The 21,433-nt window shown below is 38.2% G+C and overlaps 1 protein-coding gene across 1 annotated transcript in view; it reads right to left on the reverse strand.

Moving 5' to 3' along the window:
- Positions 1–21,433, reverse strand: part of EYS (EGF-like photoreceptor maintenance factor) — a 1,911,700-nt gene that overhangs the window by 95,318 nt on the left and 1,794,949 nt on the right. The window contains exon 34 of the mRNA XM_035296026.3: positions 16,167–16,349. Coding sequence (XP_035151917.3) covers positions 16,167–16,349 — 183 coding nt within the window. The remainder of the gene's footprint in view (positions 1–16,166; positions 16,350–21,433) is intronic.

A 21,433-nucleotide genomic window follows, 5' to 3' on the forward strand; every position in this document is an offset into this window, starting at 1 on the left:
GATGCAAGTCTGGTTCAACATATGCAAGTCTATAAACGTAATTCACCACATAAACAGAATCAAAAACAAAAACCACATGATTTTCTCAATTGATGCAGAGAAGGCATTCGACAAAATTCAACAGCCCTTTATGCTAAAAACCCTCAATAAACTTGGTATCGATGGAACGTATCTCAAACTAATAAAAGCTATTTATGACAAACCAACAGCCAATATCATACTGAATGGGCAAAAACTGGAAGCATTCCCTTTGAAATCCGGCACTAGACAAGGATGCACTCCTATTCAATATAGTACTGGAAGTTCTAGCCAGAGCAATCAGGCAAGAAAAAAAAATAAAGGGTATTCAAATAGGAAAGGTGGAAGCCAAATTGTCTCTATTTGCAGACGACATGATAGTATACCTAGAAGACCCCATTGCCTCAGCCCAAAAACTCCTGAAACTGATAAGCAACTTTAGCAAAGTCTCAGGATATAAAATCAATGTGCAAAAATCACAAGCATTCCTCTATACCAATAACAGACTTACAGAAAGCCAAATCAAGAACAAACTGCCATTCACAATTGCTACAAAAAGAATAAAATACCTAGGAATACAACTCACAAGGAACGTAAGGGACCTTGTCAAGGAAAACTACAAAATACTGCTCAACAAGAACAAACAGATGGAGAAACATTCCATGTTCATGGTTAGGAAGAATTAATATCGTGAAAATGGCTATACTGCCCAAAGTAATTTACAGAATCAATGCTATCCCCATCAAGCTACCATTGACTTTCTTCACAGAACTGGAAAAAACCACCATGAACTTCATATGGAACCAAAAGAGAGCCCGCATAGCCAAGTCAATTCTAAGCAAAAAGAACACAGCGGGAGGCATCACACTACCGGATTTCAAACTATACTACAAGGTTACAGTAATCAAAACAGCATGGTACTGGTACCAAAACAGAGATATAGACCAATGGAACAAAACAGAGGCATCGGAGGCAACACAACATATCTACAATTATACAATCTTTGATAAACCTGACAAAAACAAGCAATGGGGAAAGGATTCCATGTTTAACAAATGGTGTTGGGAAAACTGGCTAGCCATGTGCAGAAAGCAGAAACTGGACCCCTTCCTGACACCTTACACTAAAATCAACTCCAGATGGATTAAAGACTTAAACATAAGACCTGGCACCATAAAAACCCTAGAAGAAAATCTAGGCAAAACCAGCCAGGACATAGGAGTAGGCAAGGACTTCATGAACAAAACACCAAAAGCATTGGCAAAAAAAGCCAAAATAGACAAATGGGACCTAATCAAACTCCACAGCTTCTGCACGGCAAAAGAAACCGTCACTAGAGTGAATCGGCAGCCAACAGAATGGGAAAAAATGTTTTCAGATTATCCATCTGACAAAGGGCTGATATCCAGAATTTACAAAGAACTCAAACAGATTTACAGGAAAAAAACAAACAAGCCCATTCAAAAATGGGCAAAGGATATGAACAGACACTTTACGAAAGAAGACATATATGAGGCCAACAATCTTAAGAAAAAATGCTCATCATCACTGGTCATCAGAGAGATGCAAATCAAAACCACACTGAGATACCATCTCACGCCAGTTAGAATGGCGATCATTAAAAAATCTGGAGACAACAGATGCTGGCGAGGATGTGGAGAAAAAGGAACACTTTTACACTGTTGGTGGGAGTGTAAATTAGTTCAACCATCGTGGAAGACAGTGTAGCGATTCCTCAAGGCCTTAGAAATAGAAATTCCATTTGACCCAGCAATCCCATTACTGGGTATATATTCAAAGGACTATAAATCGTTCTATAAGGACACATGCACACAAATGTTCATTGCAGCACTGTTTACAATAGCAAAGACCTGGAATCAACCCAAATGCCCATTGATGATAGACTGGATTGGGAAAATGTGGCACATATACACCATGGAATATTATGCAGCGATCAGAAATGATGAGTTTGTGTCGTTTGTAGGGACATGGATGAATCTGGAGAACATCATTCTCAGCAAACTGACTCAAGAACAGAAAATGAAATACCGCATATTTTCACTCTTAGGCGGGTGATGAAAAATGAGAACACATGGACACAGGGAGGGGAGTACTAAACCCTGGGGTCTATTGGGGGGAAAAGGGGAGGGCCGGGGGGGGTGAGCTGGGGAGGGATCGCCTGGGGAGAAATGCCAAATGTGGGTCAAGGGGAGAAAGGAAGCAAAACACACTGCCATGTGTGTACCTATGCAACTGTCTTGCATGTTCTGCACATGTACCCCAAAACCTAAAATGCAATAAAAAATTAAAAAAAATTATAATAAAGTAAGGTAGTGACAGAAGGGACAGAAAAAAGGGGAGGAAATTTGTTTGGGACTTGGAAGGAGAGTTTGAAAGGACAGATCAATTTGGGTGAAGAGGAGGAAGAGAGAGAAGTTAAGGGTGTTTCTGCAGAATCTGGCCTGAACAACCAGGTGCAGTAGAAGGGTCAGCCATGGTGTTAGGAGCCTAGGAAAGGAACAGTCTGGGGAAAAAGGCTGACTTCAGATTATAGGCGCCCTTGCCTACAGACCTGTACTAGGGCAAAGGACTGGGGATGCACCCAGAGGAGGGGCAAAGACAGCCAGGGAACCAATCAGCCCATCAAGCAGATGACAGCATCCTACTCCCATGCCATGGGTCTTTCAGGTCACTTTCCTTTCTTCTGCTACTCCTTCCACTCTAGACTTTCCCTGGCTATCAACTCTGGTAGTGAATGATGGGGTAGGTTAGAGGAAGAAAAGCAGTTTGCTGCCATGGCTGGGATTTAGAATGTGACTTGGAATTGTTCTAGAATGTTTCCAAACCTATAAGTCTTTTACAATCATTTAGGGAGTGTTTCAAAAATACACTTTCTAGAACCTGTCTTATGCCACTTGTGTGAGAATCTTTGAAGCTAGATCCTAGAAATAATTTTTTAACAGGATCCCCAGTTGTGTTTTTTTCTTAATAAGGTCTTATTGGTATTAGTAACTGTAGGAGGGCCAAGGTATAAGACTTGTGCTTTTGCATGAGGCTTTAAGTTCTAAAGGGCCCTGTTGCTTGATTTAATGCTGTGTTACTGTCTTGAAATTCTTAATACTTTTAACTTTGAACTGTGTTTCGAAAGTGAAGTCCATGAAGCAACAAACATGAGTGGTGACAGAGAAGACCCAAAAATGCAATATGCATGTTTGCTGTTTCACATGTAAGGCTTGTGCTATCCCATGAGAGCAAAGTTCCCACAGTACTGGGAGTTCAGTGATACTCAAAATGAGTACAAGGTAAATATGTTATGTTTAATGACTAAATGGGGGAACTGACAACCCCAAGACGCCATGCTCCATTTGAGCCAGAACTTGCTTCAAATGCAGAAAGAAGGGAGTAGTGGTCTAAGAAACATGAACCATCAGGAATCGTTTTGTTTCACCTTTACTCCTGTTACTTTTCTGTATTAGCTAATTATTTACACTGAAAATGATGACAGGGAAGAAAAGAGAGGGAAGTCCGCAATTCCTCTTCCTCTCAGTCCTACCTTACTCATCAGTAGCCAAAGGTTGAGAGTGTTGAGAGAATGTGTGCATATCAAGAAGTAAAATAAAGACAGTCACTTAAATTTGTGTAGTGTCTCAGGAGTTCTGTTAAGAAGGAAGTACATATGCATGCATAAGCTTTGAAAGATCAATTCTGTAATTTTCGATGTGCATTAAATACTTTTTGATTTGCATTTTAAAGTGGCATTATGCAATATAAAAATGAATGGTAAAATATAATATTTGAATTTTTCTTAGCTTAGAATGACATAAATAGCAAATAAAAGACACTATAGTGTCTAAGTTAAGCTTAGTCATTCTAAGCTTATTCTTAGTCCTTCCATCACCATAATGTTGAGAGATCGGTGAAGAAAGAAAAATGCTTTATATTTTACTATCCTTAATGGCATTTCTCCCCGCTTTTTGAACAAGGGAATTTCCTTTTTTTATTTTGCAACCAGCCCCACAAATTAAGTAGCTGTCTTTCCTTGGTGTCCTCATAAAATAAAGCAGGAAAGAACAAAATGAAAATGAGATTGGCCTGAACATTTGAGGCTGCGTAGAGCCTTTGTATATAGATGAGACACTGAAACCTGTCAGGGCAGGATGTGTGGGTGATGCTGATGCACACATGAATGTCTAAAAGTGACATGGCTGCTTAGGCGGTGGAGTCTGAGTCTGAAGACAGCCTGGTTCCAGAGCCTTTGCTCTTTTTTTTTTTTTTTTTTTTTGAGACAGAATTTCGCTGTTTACCCAGGCTGCAGTGCATTGACGTGATCTCTGCTCACCACAACCTCCGCCTCCTGGGTTCAAGCAATTCTCCTGCCTAGCCTCCCCAGTAGCTGGGATTACAGGCACGCACCACCACGCCCAGCTAATTTTTATATTTTTAGTAGAGACGGGGTTTCACCATGTTGACCAGGATGGTCTTTATCTTTTGCCCTCATGATCCACCCGCCTCGGCCTCCCAAAGTGCAGGGATTATAAGCGTGAGACTCCGCTCCCGGCCGAGCCTGTGTTCTTAAACACTGTCCATGCAGCAGAGGAGGAGAAGCGAGTTTGACTGGGGTTGTGCGTCTCCCTCCCACCTCCTGCACCCCCTTCCTAAATGCTTCTCTCTGGGAAATAAGAAGGGATAATAATATCTCTTCAGATTATTCTAAGCATGAAGTGAGATTTCATGTGTAAGTATTAGCCCAGTGCCAACGTAGCACATGGCAGGTACTCAATAAATGCCCTTTTCTTTCCTCTTCTCTGCAACGCTGGCCTGACCTTAACTTTGTGTACCTTATTTCATTCACCCATTTTACTAATATAAAGTCTGGGAAGCAGCTATTCCTGGCTCCTAGTTAACCTCTGGGGTTGGGAACAGGAGTAGTACAGTTTTTTTCTTTCTTTTTTTAAGCTATAGCCAAAATTGCTCCAGTGCATTGCTTTGATCCAACTAAAAAAATTTTGGAGGGTCAAACATGGACATGAAATGAAATGACTCGAAGGCATGGTTTTTAAACATCAATTCATCTCTTATGTCACTTTCCTGAAAGTTCTCGTAATGGGAATTTCTTGGCTTAGCAGCACATAATAATATAAGCAATGGCATATTCAAACCATCACCAATGCTACAGAATTATTTCATTCTCAAATTCAGTTTTCTATTAAATATTATTCTTTCAGTAGCTTTGGTAAATATAGGAGCAATTTACATTTTTATATTTGTCAAGTCACAAAGCAACAGGTGGTAATCCACATTTATATCGCCATAGAAATGTTTAACAATGGACATGGCGAGAGTTTTTTTTTTGATGAAATAAATTGGAATCAAGCTCATTTGGTATGCAGAACACAAACCCACAGCGAATCTTGATGAAATCGGGCTTAGGAAGGTTTTTAGACAATGCAAGAGATACTTGTTGGATATTACTTCAGAGCTGGTGCTAAGAAGGAAGGATTTAGAGAGATTATGCTGTGTGAGTAGTCAAAAGAGGAGGAAGGAAACAATAGGAAGTGACCCTGCATGAAGAGTAGTCAAGAATAATGACATCTAGGAAGTGAATAAAAATGCCTTTAGAATGCACAGGAAGAAAAAAACAACTTTGATTAGAAAGAAAAGGCGTAACAACTCCATCACCACCGTTAAGCAGTAAGTTTCAAAGTGGGTGTGTTGTGGCCAGCTATGCTTAGCATTATAACAGCAATTTATAAGTTTGGTAAGAACAAATCTGATGGGGGAACAAGATGAGTTGCTGTGGTCAGAATACCATGTGGCCTCATAATGCACCAAGAATAGAGATTTATTTATGGAGGCAAGGACTAGGTGAAGAAATGGATGGTGGCATTGTTAGGGAGGGGAATGATGATAAAACATGGAAACAAGGTGAAGGATGCTGCTATGAATATTCTGGAAGAAAAGAGCAAAGTGGTTGAGACAAGAGTGTCAGGACATTCTAAACTGTCTCAGATGGGTCTTAAAAGTGTGATGCAGGAGGTATGAGTGGTGGTGATAGTCATAGATCTTAAATATATACAACCTTGGGAGCAAATATGAAAAAATGATTTTGTCGCAAGTGTATACTTATAGTTAAGCTTATGGTATATTTTTCCTAAATTACTTAGGTATGCTTGCAAGATTTTTTCTGTAGGTGGTTTGATTTTAAAGGCATAACAAGGAGAGAAAATTGTCAGAACTGTGTGGCAACCCTGACTGCCTTATGGTAATCATTATGAAATTCTCATGAGAAAAAAACATGCCCATGAAGTAACTGTAATTAGAAGTGGTCTAATTAGTTTCACCTTGAAGGATGGCCTGGACAAGAGTAGCTAGTGGTTAGAGCCATGGATTCATTAATGAAACCCTCAAAAGGTGGCATAAAACTCATTTATAAAAGATGTAATTTGGCTGGGCATGGTGGCTTATGCCTGTAATCCCAGCACTTTGGGAGGCTGAGGCAGCAGATTGAGAGGTCAGGAGATCAAGACCATCCTGGCTAACATGGTAAAACCCTGTTTCTACAAAAAATTAGCCAGGCGTGGTGGCACATGCCTGTAATCCCATCCACTCAGGAGGCTGAGGCAGGAAAATCGCTTGAACCTGGGAGGCGGAGATTGCAGTGAGCCGAGATTGCGCCACTGCATTCCCGCCTGGGCAACAAAGCCAGACTCCATCTCAAAAATAAATAAATAAATAATAAAGAAAGAAGATCTAATGCAAGTCTGTGTTTTGGAGAGACTTTCGAGGCATACCTGTCCTCCTGTTTCTCTTACTGATTCTGACTAATCATTGTGTGTTGTAAATTATGAAGCTGTACATGCTTGTGTTCTCACTTGGTGTGCTTAGGGGAGACCCCAGAAATTAGAACTACTTGTCTGGAAGTGTCAGAAGCTCACTCTCAAGTCCCTTACATAAGGGTTCAGAATGGTTTAGAAGGCTGTTCCTCAGATTATTCTAAAGGGATATATTGGGACTCTAAAACATTTATATAGACAGTGCTGTGAAATCCATGTGTATTTCAGCAGGCTCCAGTTAATGCAGAGGTTAATACTGAGACTTTTAACATCATGGAAACATAGTAATCCTCATTCAGCTGATCCAGTAGTCTTTTATTTCTAATAGATTAAATTTTCTAAAGTATTTCATTTAGAAGGAAAGATTTAATACATGTAATTTGTTATTTCTTCAAACTCTTATTCTAATGTGGTAAAATGCTATCACTTATTAATTCTAATGTATTCCTCTAAATATGATAATGTCCTTTGCAGAGTGCAGCAAAGTCCCAAGTAGTACAAGGACATGAGCACTTAATCTTGGACGTTTCGCTAATTTAAGTTCTGGCTGCTCACTTCTAGTTATCTCACTCTTTTGAAAACAGTGGTAAAGATAACACCTCATAGGATTGTCTCTAGGAATAACTTCAAGTGTTTTAAAAGATATTTCCAAATGGATTCAGAAATTCTAAGTGACAAGTGAATTTTTCTTCTCCCTTCTTCCTTTCCTGTCGTGGCTGAGAGAGAAAACGTAAGTGGATTCACAAAGAAGGGGCTGTGGCTGTCTGACCAAGTGAATATTACTTACAGAATGGCACTTGATTACTCGTGGGAGTTCCCATCTGGAGGAACCTTTCATGAAGAGACTTTTGCAGCCATCTTTGAATATAGTTCTAGGGCTTGTAATGCTTTTTGATTTCTGAAAGGATACTACCTTTTGATTAAATATTCTTAATATAACAAAACAATGATTCTGAGACAGAGACACCAAGATGAACCTAACTGAGCTTCAGTTGACTGTTCAACTGGCTATGAGAGAGTGTATTAAGTTTTTAGGAAAAAAGTAAAATTAGATATGAATGAAAAGTTATGTAAGTGTGAAAGGCCTTAGGAAAATTATAGAAGTTTGTGAAATTAGAATCAAAACTAAAGTGAAACTAGGTTGATATGTGAGAAACAAGACCCAAACAAATAAAAGTCTTTACTACCAGAACAATATGTATTGAATGGTATAGGATTCTAGACATTTGATCCATTTTTATCCCATATTCAGTGACAGTCTCTACTTTAGGGGATGCTAAACTAAAATTAAGATGACTAAAAATTTTGGATTAACTCTTAAAGAGCATACAGTCCCACCAGCTCCTCTTTGTACATCTGGTAGAATTCTGCTGTGAAAAAAAAAAAAGCATACCGTCTCTATCTAGCTTAGATCTGTATAGCTCCTGTTTATAGTGGCAAACTTTGAGCTTCTTGTTCTATCTATCTGACTACTTAGTTATGGATATTCCAGGGTTTTGAGAGCATTAGAACCATGTTCAGCCATAACCATGATGTTTCATCATTAGTCACTGAGCACAGTGGATACAATATAGTGTCTACCTCATGGGATTACATGATTAAAATGTAGGCAATGTAGACTGGCTCTTGTGGCCAAATTAATATGGTATTCTGACTCCCATCTGTGCCAGTGAAGAGACAGTGTAGAAGGGTTGATAGTAACAACAAATTCAGTGCTATGCTCAGAGCATATGAAAATGTGATAAAATGCATTTTTGGGGGCTACATATGGCCCACATTTTTATATTTCTTGAGCAAAAGGAATTGAGACTAGAAAAAGTGGCAAGTCTGCATGTCTCTTGTCAGAGATGAGACTGTAAAAATAAGGGATGTAAGCACCAGTTTGTGGGTAAACTTAAATTTCCATAAGATGGAACCACATGGGCTTACTGCAAGTATAAAACAAACTTGAAAGTCTCGTGGTTGATCGATTTGGACTTGGCCCCTTCTCTTTTTGTTCTCTGCATGTTTCCCTATGAAATCAGGGTTACCCACTTTGAACGATCCTTAAATGTATATTTCCTCTTCAGAAATACATTTGAAAAAAGATTGGGGAGGATTTGCAAGTATCTATATATATTTATAATTTCTAACCTTCTTTGAATACTATTCACATGTGACCATTTTTATGTTTCTTAGTCAGTCAGGAAAGTGAGTAGCTTAACTTCTTTTTAAACTATTTTAACAGACTCAAATAATTGAAAACAGACAATTTTGACATTATGGCACATTTAATTCCATGGAAACTGACATTTGATATTTTGAGGTTCTCAGGAAGAAAATTCTCATGATTTCTAGTCTTCCCGATGTGATTACCAAAGAAAATAATGAGTATTTCTCTGTTATAAAAAATTGAATATGGGCATACACTGTCAGTGTTGTTTATAAAATACCTCAGTGTTGTGCAGTTGGACGATGTGTTATATTAGGGAATTGGCCGCAGCCTGCTCTCTCATTCATCAGGCATTTTCCTTCTGCCAGATCTCTACCAGGGCTCTCTGAAGAACAGGCTGAGCTGATTGCTTTTGTGACACTCCCAGCTTCAGTTTTCTTTTTCTGTTCTGTAGGGTGACATTTATTTTGATTTTTTTCCACAGAAAAATCATCAAGCTATATTTATGCACTCTTATTTCTGTTACAGTTAATAACTAAGGGCTTGAAGCAAACAAGAAATTATTTGGCAGAAAATACAAGGCAACCTTTCAGAAATACCACAGCATGGAATGTCTACGTACTGGTGACTGACAGAAAGAAGCTATGCACATAAAGTGCTTAGGTGCACAGATCAAATTTCCAGGAATTGAAATATATTTATTCTAAATTCTTTTTATCACTGTATTATCTAGTTTTAATACAAGCTACAGTTGTGATTGTAACTTATATTTCAATGAGGTAAATGGTGCTACATATTTCCCCTCCCCCTTCACTGAGATCCTAACTTCTTCACTACAGTTCAAATCAATCAATGCCTACACAGCATTATTAACCAACTAGGATAGCCTCTGCCTACAGAGAGACTTCCAGTTAGTGAAATAATCGATAAACATGTAATTATTGACTTTTCACATACTCTCTAGCACGGGGATGTTGCAGTTGGGAATCCAAAAGAAATTAAAAGAATTGATGATTCATCTTGCTGAGGGACAAGATTAAGTTTATGAAACTGCTGCTACTCTAATGCTTTGATTTATGAAAATGTCGTGTAATTCAAAGCAGTGATTGTACATGACAAAACAGTATTTAATTAGATACCAAATTATGGGATAAAACCACAGGTGCTATGTAGGCTTTGTGTAGGTAGAACATAAGAGATCCAAATTTTTCAGAGAAATTACATGAATGAGTAGGTACTGGGAAAGGTAATGAGGACTAGGGCAGGCATTCCAGGCAAGAGGAAGCTTGACAGTGGACTGAATGAAGGTGATGGATCTCGGGTACCATGAACTGGCTGTTTATGCACTGTTGGAAGCGAGCAGCTGGGCATGGGCAGAGGAGAATGCACCTGAAAATATCAGCTGGGCTGCTGTGGCACTAATTGTGGAGGATTGCTCAAAGTGAAAGGGAAAGGATGAAAAAAACACATTGAAGGACGTGTTCTGTTCTCTGACAGTTCTCACTGCATGAGATTTCTACTTTCTGACTTCTGCTTTTTCTGTCACTTATGTACATCTTTGCATTCAGTGATATTTATATTCCAGATATGTATTAGACATTGTGATAGATGTTGTGTGTGACAGGCATGGTTCCTGGTTTAGTGTTGCTGATTAACAAAGCATTAAGTACATGTTTTCCTTTTCTAAATTGATTGTTAAGTTATACTGCATCAGGGACCAGGGTTTTTATATTTATTATTTTAAAAAATTGCTGAGCATTTTTATGTGACAGTTACTACTGATGTAAAAGGAAAGTAGTGGTTCTGGTTTGCAAAGCTATCTAGCTTGTTTTAAAAAGATATGAGAATTGTTACCAATGAACTGCAATGAGATTAATTGTTAAATTTTTCTGGAAGAGGCCAGGCACACAGTGGTTCATGCCTGTAATCCCAGCACTTTGGGAGTTCCAGGCGGGCATATCACCTGAGGTCAGGAGTTTGTGAACAGCCTGACCAACATGGTGAAATTCCATCTCCACTAAAAACACACAAAAAATTAGCTGGGTGTGGTGCTGAGTGCCTGTCACCCAGCTACTCAGGAGGCGGAGGCAGGAGAATCACTTGAACCTGGGAGGTGAAGGTTGTAGTGAAATGAGATCGTGCCACTGCACTCCAGCCTGGGTGACAGAGCAAGACTCTGTCTCAAGAAAAAAAAAAATTTCTAGAAGAGTTCAAGACTCTAAAGAAGAATGATCTTTTGAGTTGAGGCTTAAGGACAGTGTTTTGGAGGCATGCCTATGAAGCATGGGTGGCTCAGGAAGGTGGAATAGCCTACACAAAAGCACGGAAGCAGAATGCATAGTCACATGACACAGGATGTACACATGTGCTAATATCGCCAAATATGGGGTGGAATGAAGCAAAAGGAGATTATGCAAGTGGGTATGGGCTGAAAAAGCATCCTTGTATACTATGCAGAGGAGCTTAGGCGGTATGCTGTGATGAAACATGTTGTTTTAGGCAAGAAATGTTTGGACTTGTATGTTAGAACCATCCCCTGTAACAAAGAGGAGACTAGAGGGGAAGAAGGGCATGACCGAGCGGAGAGACTGGAAAGGAAGCTATTGCAGTAGTTTGTGATAGATAAGCCAGGAGCATTGAGGATAGAAAGAAGGAGGAAAACCAAAAAGTAACCTGGAGGTAAACTAGACAGCTCTCAGTGTTTCATAGAACATGAGCGATGAAATGGAGAGAGACAGGGACCTCATCTGTCTTGTTAATAACTGCTTTCCCAGCACCTAAAAGAAGGCCTCATCTAGGTGCCCAACCAATATTTGTCCAAATGAATGAAAGGGAGAAATCAAGATGACTCATGGGTTTCTGGCTGAAGCAGAATGTTGGTACCAATTACCAACAGAAGGGATACAGAATGGGAAGTCATGTATTCATCTGTGGACTACTGTGGGATATATAGGGTGGATTCCTGAAGAGTCCTTGTATAAGATGCACATTACATGAGAGTGGAGGGCAGGAAACGAAGAGAAGATAATGAAGGAAATGCCAAATACGACTGCAGAAGCATAGGAAAAGGATTAGGGTAGGTACAAATCATAAGTCAAAGGGACATTTTCAAGATGAAGTGTTTGACAGGATATTTCCAGAGACTTCAATGAGAATGAAGTTTTGCAAAATGAGTGTTCAGCTGTCAGTGACTCAGAGAAGACTATCATCTGTGTTGTCCCCTTGCCTTTTATGTGGACATATCAGAAATTAGAGGTAGTCTTACTCAAGTTATTTTACAAACTCTGCGACTTGGTGCATTTCTTCACCTGAGGAAGATAAAGGCAGCATATGGTATGGTGATTTTTGTAGTAACAACTAATATGTAGGTCAGGGATCAGTATTACTAAGCAATAACATCTAAATGTACATATACCATTATTAGAAACATTGACCTGGGTAATTTCTTCTATAGAATAGATACTCATAAATTGTATGGTAATAATCATCATATTTTTTAAAAGATGTATTTCTTTAATTCATAGCTTTGTGCTATATAAATTGATGAATCATTCCTATATATATTATGGCCAATAATTATATACCTTAGTCCATACTTGCATGTGGTGGTCTAAAGTAGCTGAAGGTTTTGAGTAGTTGCTTTCAAATATTACTTACATAAGGGAGACAAGAGGAGGGGAAGCATTAAGGCAAATACCTAATGCATGTGGGGCTTAAAACCTAGATGACAGGTAGATAGGTACAGCCAACCATGGCACATGTACACCTATGTAACACACCTGCACGTTCTGCACATGCATCCCAGAACTTAAAGTAAAATAAAAAAAAGCTACATTAAAAACACTTAAGGTTCTTGATGAAATTAAATTTTGCTCTATTTTTTTTATTCAAGAAGGCCTGGGAACTAGAGTTTTAACACGCACATTCATGCGATTTTAATATATTTGTGAAGAGCTTTTATTTGGAGAAACTCTGTCTTAAATCATTACACAATATATACATGTATTGAAACATCACATTATACCCCATAAATATGTACTATTGTGTCCCTTTAAAGAAAAAGCTCTTCAGTGATATTTGTATTTTTTTAGCTGGTGTTCTTGCTCCCTCATGTGGTGCAATGCAGAATCGCATGTTTTAGAGCTCTCGTTTTCAGTTTTAGAAAATGAACTTCACAGTTTGTCAATCTGTTATCCAGCTTTTATTTAACCACGCTATACACCTATAAATGCAAGTGTAGAATTAGCATTAATTCATTTGCATACACAGCAGAATACTAGAGAAGACTAGAAAATGTCACATGTAAGATTCCACAATTTAGAAATGTGGCGGCTAAAACATTGCTTTATATTTTTTATGTGTGTGATAAAGATTTTGAAGGAGTATTTGGTAGATGAGTACTAACGGGTTTTTGGTGGCAGTATTTTGGTATCATGGTCCAGGTGTTTATCTTTTGCTTGGGTTCTCCCTATTTGACTTTTGGGATTTAGAATATCTGTTTTAAATCAAGACAGACCTAGGGTCTGCAATACTCATTTGACGTTTTCATTTGCCAGGTTTCCTTTTTTTCAAGTGAGAAGAATTTAATTGAAAAACATATGATAGGTAGCATGCAGAGTAAAGGGTTAGAAGCAGGAATTCTTTATTTCCCTGCATGGCCTACAGTGGGAATTCACAGATATTTATTAAAACTGTTGGAGAGAGCCTTTGTGAATGATTTAGCGATAACTCACCATTTCTATAAATGAGAAGAGAAATTTAGAACTTTGCAGCCAGCCGAAGCCTGTAACAAAGGCTCCACATCCTAATGCAGAACAGGCTCTCCATGCCCAGACGAAGCATAATTGCTGGAAGAGTTGGGAGGATGGGAACCACTGGGGAAATACTAATAGAGGACATAATATTTGAACTGAGAATCCCTAAGAATGACCACTCTTTAGGAATCTTTGTGAAGCTGTGTGACTGACTTATATCTCCTGCAATTATTTGTTCTTATAGTGGTTATTGTATTCATTCATTAAATACTGACATGGTCAGGGGCTGGGCTAAGTATGGGCTGACTTGGTCTCTTTCTGTATAAAGCTTCCATTCTATTAGTGGAGACAGACAAGAAACAACTATATTAAAAATAAATAAAACGTTTCCAAATTAAATTAATGGCAGTGAAGGAAGTAAATAAGAAGCTGAGGTAGAGAGTAACTTGGATGGGGTGGAACAAGACTTACTTTGGTGAAGGTGGCTACAGAAGGCCCTTCTGAGAAAATATACACGACTTGTGTTTGTTGAGTATAATGATATTTTAAGAGCTTCTCATGTATTGTTTGTTGTTCTTCACAATGGTATAAGGAAATATACTGTTACTATACCCATTTGATAGGTTAGAAATAGAGGTACAAAGACGTTAAGTAACTTGACATATAATTTTCACATGGTGGAGACGATTTATGGCTACATCACCAGTCTCTAGAGCCTGTTACCTTGACCACCATGATAGCGATTTCCTGTCAAGGCCAAGGAAAAAGCATGCACAAAACCTCTGAGACAGGAACGCACTTAATGGTTAAGGCACTGGAAGAAGAGCTGCAGGAGAAGAGCACAGAGATGGTGACAGTGGCCTGGTTGTGTTCAGAGATACAGATTGGGATCTGATCCTGAAGGACCTTCGAGAATACGATAAGGAGGTTTGGATTGCATTCTAAGTGCAGTAAAAAGCCACAGATGGGTTTTAAACAAGCTTCAGACATGATCTAATAAACCTTTTAAGAGGCTAACTCTTATTACAATGTGGAGAATTAGATGCAGGCAGGAAATCAGTAGGGAGACCAGTCAGGAGGAGGTCATGAGGTTTCAGCATAGAGATGGAGAAGAGATTCAAACAAATTTTTGATGTAGAATGAATTGCACTTTACATGATAGAGTACCCCATCCTAGCAGACATGGTGGGAGGCTGAAATATCACATTTCATTTAAGGTGTAGGCTCCTTTCAGACATGTGCTAACACAGAAAAGAGTGTTTGGTATTAAGAGACAGTCACTGATTGAATTGAAAACAATGGAATACGTTATTTACCCTAGCACAGTAGAACCACTGACAGTTGAGAGAAAGCTCTTTTTCTATTACAATATGTTGATCTCGCAGATGAAAACACTGAACTCAGAGAAGTTAGGTGATTAATTGCTTAACTGTTGATGGAGACTTAAAACATATGTAATATCTCTTGACTTAATACATAAGTGACTACTTTCTACTTAAGGGAGACAAATTTAAGTTATAAGTTGATTTCCCACCAATTCCACGTCACTGGAGTTCTTTGTTACAGGCTGAGTACTTTCTTAATTTCTTGCTTCTTTAATTTAGAATGGTTTTCTTTGAGGGCAACAATCATTTCCATTTTATAACACACTAAAAAATGAGAATTTTCCTTCTCTCTTCACATATGGAAACAGAAAGAAACAGAGAAAAGAACTAATCAATAAACTTACTTCCGGTGTGACATGGTCACCTTCCCTGTCCTCATGTTTGCATGCAGGAATTTTTTTCTCTCGATCATAAAAGGTATCTGATATGGTTAGGTTTTGTGTTCCCACCCAGACCTCATCTTTAACTGTAATCCCCATAATTCTAAGGGGCCAAGGGAGAGACCAGGTAGTGGTAATTAAATTGCGGGGGCGGTTTTACTCATGCATTCTCGTGAGAGTGAGTGAGTTCTCAGAGATCTGAAGGTTTTATAAGGGGCTGTTCACCCCTTTGCTGGGCACTTACTTCTTCCTGCCGCCTTGTGAGGAGGTGCTCTGCTTCCTCTTTACCTTGCACCATGATTCTAAGTTTCCTGAGGCCTTCCCAGCCATGCTGAACAGTGAGTCAATTAAACCTCTTGTCTTCATAAATTACCCAGTCTCGGGCAGTTCTTTATAGCAGCATTAAAACTGATGAATACAGTAGTCCTGATGTAAAGTAGAGCTTCAGAAATGGTCAGGGAACTGCTAAATACTTTGGACCACAAGGAACATGCTCCTTGTGGAAGGCAGAAAACAGGAGGAGGCTGCACCTAGGCGAATGTCTTTTTTTTTTTAAATCCACAGCCAATTAGAGTGTCCCTGAGGAATCTCTAAAGTATTTTTAAAGGAGCAAGACAAGTCCTAGAGGGTTCAATTAATCTTACCGTGGCCTTTCTGTCCAGTAAAAAATATCAAGTTATTTTGCAATGCTGAATGGTTGTTTGCCAGCTGAAACTTCAGGTGGAATTCATAATGGAAGCTGATGTCTGAGATCCGTGAATAAGCCAGGAATGAAGTGTATCCAAAGGCATCTGTGCCACTGAACCTGGGCTGAGTAATATTAATAGCTGTGGAAAAACCCAAACAAAACAGTTAAAATAAACCTGTACATGTACTTGTAAAAGGAGGGTTACGTTTTGCTGATGCATCTGGCCAGATAGTCTGTTTACTATTACCTTGATTATACTTTAGTGCCCTTCAGCATTGAGCAACGAAGTGACTCAACAGAGAATTTCAAAACCAGAACAAAGGAAGTGCTGTGTTTTGAGATCTTACATATAACCCTTTCAGTAGTATACTCTTTCTACATAATGGGTGATGTACTTAAAAAGCAAACCCTCGGCGGGGCGCGGTGGCTCACGCCTGTAATCCCAGCACTTTGGGAGGCCGAGGCAGGTGGATCAACAGGTCAAGAGATTGAGACCATCCTGGTCAATATGGTGAAACCCCGTCTCTACTAAAAATACGAAAAATTAGCTGGGCATGGTGGTGCGTGCCTGTAATCCTAGCTACTCAGGAGGCTGAGGCAGGAGAATTGCCTGAACCCAGGAGGCTGAGGTTGCTGTGAGCCGAGATTGCGCCATTGCACTCCAGCCTGGGTAACAAGAGCGAAACTCTGTCTCAAAAAAAAAAAAAAAAAAAAAAAAAAAAAGCAAACCCTCGTATTTTGAAGCTTAATTTTAGAAATAGAAAAGATTAGTGGCAGCCAAAGTTTTTCTCATGTGTCTCGTAAACATGATTAAGCATCCAAAACCTGGATATGACTTAGGAACTCACAGCTTTGAACAAACTTTGCTTTTCTAATCCTGCACCTTTATATGAACCAAAGCCCCAGGTCAGGGATAGGAAAGTCAAGAAATAGGAAGGAATTTGGTCAGTTTTCCACTATTGCTGAGTTACCAGAATTCTTCTTTAGGTAAAAATAATTGTTTAAAAGCAATGTTCATTCTTTTTTCGCTGGGATGCTTATTAAGTAATGAAAGCATGAAATTCAATAGGTGTGAAAGTGCAGGGAGATTTATTAAAAACAGGAAATGGTTAAACTGAAGTTCATGGGCCAGTGTGAACCAAATGGAATTTAATGGAGGGGTGCCATTAACTATCTATTCCCTCTTTTCATTCTACCTTTAATCTTCTTGTATCAAACTCTTCTTTCATTGTACTGTCCTCCGTAAGTCCCAGTTGACTTTTTACATTTCCTTACCCCAAGAGGACAACAGAAAATAAAAAAGGGGTTTTTGACACTCCATTCCTCTCTTATGGATGATATCACTACATTAGGGGATGTTCCTAAAAATCTATTCTTATAGGTTGGGGACAGCTCAGTTGAGAAAATAAGAGCTTATGTTGTTTCCTTCTCAAGAGATGTTGAAACTGTGGGGTAGCTATAGAACTAGAATTTTTACAAGACTTATGAAATATCCTCCTCATTCTGGTAGCTAATGCTTAAAAGAGCTCATTATGTCTCATTATGATCATTTATATGGCAAATATTGTGCTATCCTGGGAAAAATGATTCTCATTATCAGACTTATGTATCTTTGTTTATATGAGTATGAAATTAAGATATCTGTGTAAATAACCTAAATACTTTCTTTTGATATTTTATTAAAATCTTATCAGTTTATTCCGTGGGATGTGTGGCATAAGTTAAGTGTAATTTTCTCAAAACTCACCAGAATGTGAAGTAGGGACTTTGAGACATATTGCTTCTTATATTTATTTTTTCAGTCTAATGAAAATTTTATGATTTGTGTCCCCAGGATAATAACACTCTTCTCATCAGGTATATCACTTTCAATAGTACTATGGGGAGGGTGATTAAGGGAAATGAATTGTCCTGGAATTAAAACAGAATAAAAATACAATGTTGGCATTAGAAACTAGGAAAATAGAATTCAGTTAAATTTAATGCTAAAATAGAAAAGGAATGACTGTCTTTTGCTTTTAATATTTCATCCTGTTAACAATTTACAGCTGAGTCTATGTAAAGGTTTCATTACATTTAGGTTAGATTGGCAAATACATATCTCATATATATAGTATTTTACCATCAGAGTCTGTGCTAGATACTGGTGACACAAAGATTAAAAAGCACTAGTCCCTCAAGGAATTAGTGTGAGGTCAACAGATTTATGCAGCTGAACTGGACTGAAATTCGAGGCCTGGTCTAAGAACTTTCAGGCAGAAGAAATAGCATGTTCTAGGGTATAAAGATCAACACAGCATGTCATACTCAGGGAAATAATGAAGTTATAAATTTTAGAATGAAGAATAAAGGTGAGAGTGGAAGAAAATGAAACAAGATAGAAAGTGGTCAAATCATGAATAACTTTATATTTTCTTTATTATCCTAAAGTAGTTGGGCAATGATCAAAGTTGCTTTTTAGAAATATTACTCTGTTGATGACGTGTGAATTGTAGATTAGACAAAAAGCTGGAGGACCTAACTTTGGTCAGGATGAAAATGAGAACTTCGATGATATCAAGAAATCTAAGAATGCATTAAGCTTATGCAGAAGTCTAACTGTAAGGCAGTTTATGGATAACTCATTAAAGAAGGTAATGGTGTGATATTTAAACAGTTAATGGAAGTATGTTATCAGTACAACCCATTAATTACATGATATAATTTTATACTATCAAAAAGAAGTACTTTTGAAGTTTGAGAATAATAATGAAGGCTGATAATAACTATGACCCATAGGAATGGATCTGTCACATGCTCAGCATTTCTTGGTCTAGAGGTACCCTGTTCAATAACACAGCTGCTTGTTACTTGCAGCTGTTTAGCATTTGAATTGTGGCTAGGCCTATGTGGGAAGGGCATAGTATGAAAGAAAAAATGTAAAATATATTATTAATAAATTTCCATATTCATTAAACACTGGGTTAAATTAAATGTTTTACTAAAATAAATTTCACCTGTTTCCTTTTACATTAAAAAATGTTGCTACTAGAAAAATTACGTAGGCAGCTCACATTGTATTTCTATTAAATGGCAACACACAGAGATCCAAGTGTGTCTTGATAGGTAAGTTCTTTCTCTAAACCATTAGTTGTGACTTACTTCAAGGGGCTTTTTCTTTTGGTAACTTTGAATCTATAAAAAGATAGGGCATCTATGGGGAGCAATGGGAATCAGGAGAAGGGGTCAAAGATAATATAATCTATCACTGAGAGGCTTCTATGTCTTCACCCACACTGTCTCTATCACTCTTGATTAGGCATGAGAACATGAGGGACTCAGATTAGGAGAAAGAAGACGTTCAACCTTACAAATATTTCCAATACTTTAAGCCCTTTGCCATCTCCAACCGGGAAACATTTGGTCAATTTGGTTACTCTATTGCACAAATGCCCGGATCAGCCTTCTGGGAGGATCAGTCATCATCTAATCAGGAAGTTGAACAGTTTGTAATGGGAATATTTTCAGACTATTAAATGCATTTTTTTCTTTTGTAATCCCTAGTTGCCTCACAGATACCATCTGTAAAGTCATGCATTTTTGTCAGTTCTTTTAAAGTTACATTGGGCACAAGAAAAAAAGGGGGATGCTGGAATTGAAACTAAAATAAATTATTTAGTTTGTGGAATAAGAAAGTAAAATCACTAATAATGTCCTGGGACCATTTCAGGCACAGTCAAAAGCGATCCAGACATCATCTAGGGCCATTAAAAATTCTAAGAACCTTGAGTAAAGAGAGAATATTGTGGTATTTTCTATTATATTATAGTCCTATGTAATAGGCTCAATGTATAATCTTTTTAGAATGTTATCTTTACAAAACACATTTTAGCAAATGTTACCACAGAAAGGGTATAAAATTTTATTTTCTAATCATTTACTAAAGCAAATTTTTTTCATTCCCAATATGGCAGAGAAAAAGGCATTATTGTTTTTAATGTTACTATTTTTTCCTCTTAAAAATTTTCTGCAGTTAGTCTTCCTTTTAATGTGAATTGTTAAAGTTTTATGCACATAAGAGGCTAAGATGAGCTACTGGAATGTGGGAAGAAGACACATAAACAGCTCAGATCTCAGAACATCTTCTCTCAACTTTGTGGTGATGCATCCTGCAGCCTGCCGGCTGTTAAACATGAGCTACTCTATGGCATGGTGACGGTGGGAGACAGCTGGGGCCGGCCAGCTCAGGCCCGATTCTGGATATTCTCACGTTCTGTAAAATAACTTGGGCAAGTTATTTCTAAAATGGCTATTTAATGTTTCCTCTCTCCTCAAACATCTAATATTCATTATCTTTCATCAATTAATGATCTTACTTTTTATTTTGCTGGGAAAAATAAACCTATCAACAGAGAACTATCCAATGCTTTTACTGTCAAATTCTCCCACCCTCAAATCTTTTATTTTTATCTATATGCTTTGCCTTCCCTCTGCTGACAAGGCTGACTCTGCCTGGATATTCCATCCACCTCTTCTCATTTGCTCAAGGGCATCACTTCAGAAATTCCGTCCTGCCTCCCAGGAGTTACCAAATTATTCTTCTGTACTGAAGCATTCCCTTTAACATGAAATATGCTAGAAGGTCCCCATTATAAGTAAAAAGCTTCTGTCCACTCCAAATTCCCCTCTAGCTGCCGCATGTTTCTCTGCTCACCGTTCTAGCATGGGGCTTCTAAAGAGTTGTCTGTTTCACAATTTTATTACCCATTCATGCTTGATTTTATTTCGGTCAGGCTACCTTCTCTATCTTTTCTTTGAACTTTTGTATGTTAAGATCACTGGTAACCAGTCTTTCTAAACTCAAATGTCAATTCTCTATTTTTATCTTATTCAGTGTCTCAGAAGCAATTGACATGCTTGATGAATTCTTTCCTCTTAATGCTTTCTTTACTTGGTCTCCATGGCCACTGCACTCTCCTGGTATTTATCCTGCCTTAATGACTGCTGCTCCTCATTCTCCTTTTCTTCCAGTTATCTCCATCTACCATCATTCTGTATTTGATCATGAGTACCACTTACATGTGGATGACTCCCGAGTACACAGAATCGCTATCCCTGGCTTTTTTCCAGCACTCCGGATTCATATATACAGCCAACTACTAGATAATGGACATATATTTGTATGTCTGATAAGAATTTCAAACTGATCGTACACAAAGCAAAACTCTTTATTCCAATATTTGT

The sequence above is a fragment of the Callithrix jacchus genome, chromosome 4 (genome assembly GCF_049354715.1).
Source record: "Callithrix jacchus isolate 240 chromosome 4, calJac240_pri, whole genome shotgun sequence".
Classification (NCBI taxonomy): domain Eukaryota; kingdom Metazoa; phylum Chordata; class Mammalia; order Primates; family Cebidae; genus Callithrix; species Callithrix jacchus.